The following is an 8258-nucleotide window of genomic DNA, read 5'->3' as shown; positions in this document are numbered from 1 at the left end:
TCGTCCTCAAGTAAGGTTGAAGATAAAGAAAACTAACGTCATGAAATGTCAGAGTAAAAAAAACTTCTTTCCTCAATAATGTAATTAGGTTCTAAAGTTCATTGTTTTAAAAGAGAGAGAGAGACAAAAGTTTATCTTTAAATGCTTGGATTATATATTAAAATATGTTTTTAAATAAGAAGAAAATATGCAGGGCCTTTTTTCCTTTAAATAAAAAATTAAGTAATTGAAGTAACTTTGTTACTCTATATCTGCCTTTTTCGAACGTGTTAATTCCTCAACCCCATCAAATAAACGAAAGATAAATATAAGTACCTCCCTTTTTCATTTTTTCTGGATTTGAAAAAAAAAATTGGTAATAAAATTATTTGATTTACGAATACTAGTAAGTTTTACTGACCTATTTCGAAATCCATCGGAAAATTTTGATTAATTGAGAATATTGCACTGTCGGGCGATTTTTGTAAAAAAATGCTTTTAGCGATTGCGTGTTGTGGAAAAATTTTCTCCTTTCATTCAGAAAACCATTTGGTCGAATCAGCAAATTTTTTGTTCGTTCAGCAATAGACGCTGGTTATTATATGGCCAACAAAATATTTATTTGACCCAACTACATTGTTTGGTTGATGTAACAAAATCTTTGGATAGATAGAATATTTGGTTAATTTAACCAAAAAATTTCGTTGATTTAATCATATATTTTGTGAAATGAACCAAAAATTATAAATATAGGCAATAAGACTTTCAGAAAAAAAATTTAACGGACCCTTATGCATCTATTTTGAATGCACCAATAACTAATTCATTCTTAAAATTTTTGAATTTTATGATTTCAGATGACCCAAACTCTTCAAGAAAATGCAAAATGTTTCTCCACGTAAACAATTACCATGGATCAATTTGAAAACTGAACTCAAAACTTGTCAAAGCTTCAATTTCTCGAATCTACGATGTTGGCGTTGAAACTGGTGCAATGCCAACTAACTCTAAGTAAGAGTAATTAACGTCTAATTAGCCAGCCCATCAATGACGGTAGCTGAGGGGCACGCTTCTTCGACATCGAATATAGAATGGTTCCTTAAGAACCAAGCATACTATCTATTATAGTCTCGAAAGAAATATCAAGAAATTGTACAACTCAAAGGCGTATTTTTAATAATAATTGGATCTCAAGTAATAAAAATGAAGAGTGAAATAAAACTCTTCTCAAGCAAGAACTAAGTTCAGTGTGCTAGATTCTCTCAAGTTTAACTGCGCAGTTGATAAAATTGAAGTAAAAAATCGACACTAGCAAAAAATAAATAAATAATGGAGGAAAGACAATCTGCGATCATTTCCGAAGCAGGAACGAAATCACCATCTCCAGTGCCAGGTTCATCGAATACCCTGAATGCAATGCAACCACCAATTCTGACTGTCACACCTGGTCGTATTTTACGTTCTCCAAGCCACGAAAGTGTCACGACCGATTTATCCTTGTTCAGTGTTTCTTCAATTGCCAGTGATGCCAAATGTGGCAATAAACTGGTCACCTTTAAGTCATACAGCGATGTGCAACTTTCAGGCAGAGACCCTTCACCCAATCCAGACTCTCGTCAAATCCAGGACAACAGGTGAGATTGAATTTACTATTTGAGAAATAAGCGACAAATGTATATTACATGAAGAGTTACTGACGACATTAGCTGCACGGTGAATCTCGACTCGGAAGAGTATAGATGTCAAGCCAATTCGAGAACGGATAGCACTCGGATGGGTGGTCATATCTGGGTCTAACGACCAGGTGTTGTATATTCTCTATACGTTTTAAATAATTTCGATCGGAAGGTTTGACCGGGAGGATGATGGGTAGAGTTTAATTGTCTGCCTTCAAACTCGACTGTTGCACTGAGAAAATGGTTTGGTTAACTGAACAAAATTTTGTTTGCCCCATCCAAATCTTTTGGTTGCTATAGAAGCAACAAAATCGTTTTGTCGAGCCTACCAAATTATTTTGTTGGAGCGTTTGGTTGAATTAACCAAAAAGTTTGGTAGACACTGCAATAATTTTTTGTAGTTTGAACAAACTTATTTGATTAAATTAACCAGATATTTGTTGGCTCAACAAAATAATTGTTTTGGCTTCAAAAAGTATTATTTTGCAAAACAATTTTGCTGAACGAAATTAATATCTTTGATCACAACAACATTTTTTTTTGTCGAGCGAACTAAACTTTGGTAGACTTAACAAAATAGTTTTCTTTAAGCAATACGATTTTTTTCAAGCAGCAATTATTGTTTATGTGATAATTATAATTTTTAAATAAAATACTTTCTGTGTAAGAAAAAAACTAGAAGGAGAAAATGTATTGATTCAATAAAATATGTTCTATTTGTAGATAATTTGTTTAATTAATCACAATTAATTTTCGGTATACTCGGTGATTAGATGAAAGAGTGATGCGTATGTTTTTAGAATTTGAGAGATGAAATACAACGAATAATAAAATTTATAAATAATTTACACTGTACAAAAAGTGGTTAACAAACTTCTATGTTGAGGCCAAATAAATTCTTTTGTAACTCCAACTACTTTTTTTGGTAGTCGCAAGCAAATTTTGGCAAGAACAACCAAAACTGCTCAACAAAATTGTTTTGTTGCTAGGACATTTTTGTTTTTCTCAGTACGAAAACTCGGCTGAACTGAGGATGTATTTTTCCTCAGTTTTCCTCTCCCCTAGCTGAACGTCCAGGAAAATACGAGTACTTATAATAAAGTAGGATGCAACAGCACGCTCCTTCTTACTTTGTCTTACTTCTTCTTTCTCAATCCGACCTGCTTCGGTGCAGATCGGAGTGCACCAGTGCAGGATAACCGAATACACATAACCCATGCCCAGTGAATTGGATTCCTGGTTGTGTATGTACTCATGATCAACAAGCCCAACAAGACAATAATAATAATAATGCATGAAGCGTTCATCATTTGAATATTGTCCTTAAAAGTACGTCAGACCAGGACGACCGTAGTTTAGGGAAAACCTTGAAGTCTCGTAAAAGTCAGGAAAAAATCTTTAAAAATCAGGGAATTTCTAAAAGAGGCACTTTAAATAACTCTCGAAGGTAATACATTTGAAGTTTTTAATTTTAAATTTTATGATTCAATTTATAAGAGAATCCATGTATTTTAAAAATACTGTTTTGCAGTCCCCTTTTTGGATAAGGATTTAACAATTTTGTTGAAAATTCGCCTTTTTTCGTTGAATTCGTTTTTGGATTGAAAGCTCAACAATTCAAATGACCTTTTTTCTTTCCTGACTGAAAATCCTTTATTTGTTGAAAATTATTCTTTCTTGGTTGAAAAATTCAGCTTGTGGGTTAAACTTGAACCACTTTTCTAAAAGTTGATCCCTTTTGGTTGAAAATTCGTCTTTTTTTAATGAAAATTAATGTGAAATATTTCCTTAATTGCAACAATTTATCTGTTTTAGTAGAAATTTTTTTTATAAGGATTTAACTATTTTTTTGGAAATTCGTTTTTTTTTTTGGCTGAATTTAACTGTTTTACTTCGAATTCATTTTTTTTAGTTGAAATACCAACAATAACCAAAATAAAAATACTTGTTCATTGGTTGAATCACTTTGTTAAAAAATCATTTTTTTTTTTTGTTGAAAATTCACTTTTCCACTTGGTCTAAAATTTTATCTTTTTTGGGTAAAAACGCAAAACTGTTTAGTTGATAATTAACTTTTTTATTGAAAATGTATATTTTCTGGTTAACGATTCGACAGATTTGTAAAAAATTTGTCTTTGGATTGAAATTTTAACAATTTATATCATCTTTTTTTTTCTTTTTTGACTGAAACATCTTTATTTGTTGAAAATATACCGTTATGGTTGGAAAAATCAACTTTTGGGTTGTAAGTTGAACAAAATTGTCAAACATTAATTTTTTGTTGCAGATTCACTATTGTAGTTGAAAATTGACCTTTTTTAGTTGAACATTCTAGAATTTGTTTGAAAAGCAATATGTATTGTTGAAAATTCGTAATTTTTTGTAGAAACTTAATCTTCTTGGTTGAAAATTCATCTTTTTGAATTTTTAGATTCATGTCTTTTGGTACAAATTTCTTTTTTTTCATCGAAATAATAACTATTACAGTTTTTTTTTAAATGTATCTTTTCCGGTTCCCAATTCAAGTATTTTGTTTCAAATTTAATTATTTTGTTAAAAAAAATTTTTCAGGTGAATTATCAACAGTTACATTTCTTGTTAAAAATTCTATTTTTTATTGGAAATTCAATATTTCGGATTAAAAATTAAACTTTTTCTAAAAAAATCATAGTTCGACTTTTTGGTAGTATATGCCACTGCAACTGCTTTCGGTTTAAGTTTAATCTTTTTATTCGAAAAATAGGCCATTTGGTTGAAAGATTCATCTTTTTTTTAATCGAAAATTCAACAATTTGGCTAACAAGTCAAATATTTTGATTAAAATTTAATTCATTTGTTAGAAATTGATATATTTTGTTAGAAATGAATCTGTTTTGGTCGAAAATTTAAATGTTTTGTGGAACATTCATCTATTTGGACAGAAAATTAGTACTTTCGGATTAAAGATACATTTTTGTGTTAAAAACTATTATTTCAAAAATTCAGCTGATTTGTTACAAATTCTTCTTTTTGGATTAAAAATTCATCTTATATGGCAGAAGGGTTATCTATTTTAGTTAATATAAATTTTAAAACATTTAATTTTTAACCGGAAATTGTTTTATTCTACTTATAAAATATTTTATGTTAAAAATTTTACAAGATTAAAAAGCTGGACTTTGATTGTTAATGTTAAAGAAAAATGAGAAGTTGGATGCATGTAAATGGATTTCTCGATTAGAAAAAAAATTGTGTTTACTATAATTTTGTTTGCAGTTTTGCTCAAGAATAATAATTAAGCTTTTTTTATTCTTTAGTGGTATCAAAACTCCTTTCTTTTAAGATGTCTTTACGCCCTAATCGATGTAGGATAGCTATATTGTACAGAAAATGAAAGTACATAAATTATTTCTTACTTTTAAGCACGACCTTCAAGAAGCCAGCTAATTTTTAATCGAGTTAAATATTAGTGCAACAAGGCTTTGAATTATATTCATCAAATCTTTATGGCGAAAATGCTTGCAAACTTTATAACTTTTCCTTCATATCAAAAAATGGACTTAAAGCTAACTGTGGATCAAAATAGATTATATATGAGTTGTTCCAAAGATTTTTTTAAATTCCAGCAAAAATTCTGCGCAAACTTGTCAGCGATTTATCTGGCGTGTTTGATCTAATGAAGCTTTACGTGAAATTTTAGTTTAAATTTGATTTTCCCATCAATTTTGCTTTTCTTTTCAAACCTGCATAAAAAGATCATTCATAACCCCTTTGAAAGCTTAACGACATTTTTTTCAAATCCAATTTTTGTTCGCACAAAACGCGATATCGAGTTAAAAATTTCAGAAATTAAATGAGAAGCACTAAGAAACGTTTGTCTGATCCTACATTTTTCAAATTTTGAAAAAAGAAAAAAAATTGTTACAAAAAAAAACTTTTTTACATTTATAAAAATTAAGGACCCGACAAACGTCCCTTAGTGCTTCTTATTTAATTTCCCAAATTTTAAACTCGAGACGGTGTTTCGTGTGAACGTAAGTTTTTAATTTTCGAGGTTACGCTCACTTGGCCTTAAACTTAAAAGTCAGGAATTTCTTTTTTAATGCACGTTTGAAAAGAGAGGCAAAATTTACAAAAAAATCAAATTTAACAAAAAATAGTTTGCAAATTGCTTATTCAAAAAATCGTATACTTTGTTTCTATGGGTTTGGATACCTACATATTATTCAGAAAAAGATCGTCGTTTTTCTACACATTTTTTTTTATTTTATTTTTTTTCAACGTTATTTTTCACGAATAAAGCAAAAAGTACGCGTCCTATCAAGAAGTGATTCTTAACGAAGTTGTAGATCTTTTTTAGGACAACCATTTTTGTTAATTCATCTTTTTTCGTATCCTACATAGTTTGTCCACAAAATGGATTTTTTTATTTTCCATTATTTTTTGTGGAATCAAAATTTGAATTTTCGATTTTTGAAGAAAATCCAAAAATTGGTTATGATAATCTTGTTAGGCTTTCAAAAAGAAATGTTTTTCTTCTCTTGACTTTCTTTCATATCGTGCGTTTTTCGGCTTCAAATTTTGATTTTCGGTTGATTTAAAAAAATTTTGAAAACTTTATAACCCTGAGAATTTTCTTTTTATAGAAAAATTCATAAGGATAAATTGTTTGTTCTTTTTAATACAATAAATATTCGTACATAGAATTTTCAAAGTCATAATAAAGTGGTCTCAAAAATTTTCAAAATGCGCTCACTTTTTGAATTTTTATCGAAAATGGCTGGTTCACGAACTCGTCCTTTCTTTTAAGACCTAAAAAAAGTTTGCCAAAGACGAATTTAATTCGTTCATTTTTTCGAGAGTTATCGTGTTTACGGACGGACGGACAGACAGACAGACGCCATCGTGAAAACCTGATTTTCGGATGCAGGGGGTCTCGAAACGTGGAGATCCGTTGAAAAAGTTTGATGTCAAATTTGCGACAATTCTAATACTTTCTCAATCATAAATGATGAGAATGTAAAAAATCCTTCGGAACGACTCATACATATATAACATTAATTGAAACTAATGTTTAATTTTTTAATTTAATCTTTTTAATTTCTGTAATTTAACAAGTACTACAGAATTTTAGAAATCAATGCACAATTTCGAAGCTCAAGATTCTGCGAAGTGATATCATTGCTAGTTCTCGATAAATCAATTTAAGAGCAAATTCCTTACGATATAAAGTATTATTAGAACTTCGTTCATCTGACTAAAGCTCTTGCACAGGTATAATATCTTGTTTCAAGTCTAGGAAGTTACATAAGATCCTTTATTTCAAACTTAGCCAGATACTCTATTTCATACGACACACACATACACGCGCAAACACACATGCTAATAGCGAAACTAATTATTTCTTCGCAAATCCATACCATTTATAGCTCTTAACCAACAGGAATCATGCCACTCCTGCTAAAAAATTAAACTCTCGTTAAATATACAGTCCACGTAGATCAACTAGTTATTTGACAAAAATAGACTACGAACTGCTTGTAAAAATGGGGTTTGAAAAGAAAAAAAGGCCCTGTCATCTGTTGGGTTTTGAAGGTTTTCTTAAATGACTCCCTATTATTTAAATTTTCTAACTCAAATCTTCAAATTGCATGTTATGCAAAAAAATATCCACATTAAAGAATTTATATCGTACAGAAATTCAAAGATTCAAAATTCTAGATTAGGAAAGAAGCATTGTAAATTGTTCAACTATTAAGACTTTGAAATCAAATTGTATAAGATTCAAGGAGTTAAATTGTCCCATTGATACATTTTCAGTCTGAAATTATTCAATTTTGTATGTTTCTAATTTACTAGTGTTAGAATTGTGTTTTCTCTTTTCTTTTCAGATAGTTCTCAATGTATAAATACTTTAATATTAAGGCTTACAATTAGAAATTTTACATTCAATTTGGAGCAATTTTAACTTTATGGTAGACAGTTTTTAATGCTTAAATTAAAAATGGTAAAACTGAATAAATGTTCAAAATTTGCATCATAGTCTATTCGATTTTTAATATAGTACACTGAATTTCCAAATGTAAAATTTATTCTGGTTGGAACGCTTCCATTTAAGGCGATTAAAACGACTCGGGTTTTCGCCACTTAGATACGAGGTAGTTCAATAAGCCCTTAGAATGACCAACAGATGGCGCGCGAATCGCTCCAAATCATCTGTTTTCAGTCAGCACCACTCCCGACTAGATATATGGTGCAGTCACAGTCCACATCTTCTGAGTTTACGTGTTTTTATAACCAATTGAAAAAAAAATTGTTCGTTAAGAAAAATGGAAAAAAACGAGTTCAGAGCGGTAATCAAACATTTTCATTTAAAGGGTTTAACTCCATAGGGATCGTCCATATATTACGTAAGACGTTTTTCTGTTGTTTGAATAAAGACGAAAATAATATTTTTATCAAGTTGAAAAGGACAAAGCGATATAAACAAAAGAAAAATGTCTTACGTAATATATGGACGATCCCATATGAGATAAAAAATGAATTGGACTCAGTTCATGGCACATCTGCCCCTGCCTTAGCAACGGTTTATAACTGGGTAAATGAATTTAAGCGTGGTCGTAC

General features: G+C 30.0%; 1 protein-coding gene across 1 annotated transcript in view; it reads left to right on the top strand.

Annotated features, from left to right (window-relative positions):
- LOC117175162 overlaps nt 1-8258 on the top strand; it is a 21871-nt gene that overhangs the window by 755 nt on the left and 12858 nt on the right. The window contains exon 2 of the mRNA XM_033364761.1: nt 837-1613. Within this exon, the coding sequence (XP_033220652.1) occupies nt 1309-1613 (305 nt within the window). The 5' untranslated portion in view covers nt 837-1308. The remainder of the gene's footprint in view (nt 1-836; nt 1614-8258) is intronic.

This window comes from Belonocnema kinseyi, chromosome 6 (genome assembly GCF_010883055.1).
Source record: "Belonocnema kinseyi isolate 2016_QV_RU_SX_M_011 chromosome 6, B_treatae_v1, whole genome shotgun sequence".
In the NCBI taxonomy this organism is placed as follows: Eukaryota; Metazoa; Arthropoda; class Insecta; order Hymenoptera; family Cynipidae; genus Belonocnema; species Belonocnema kinseyi.
The sequence above is the reverse complement of the archived record's forward strand: the minus strand, read 5'-3'. Positions and strand labels throughout refer to the sequence as shown.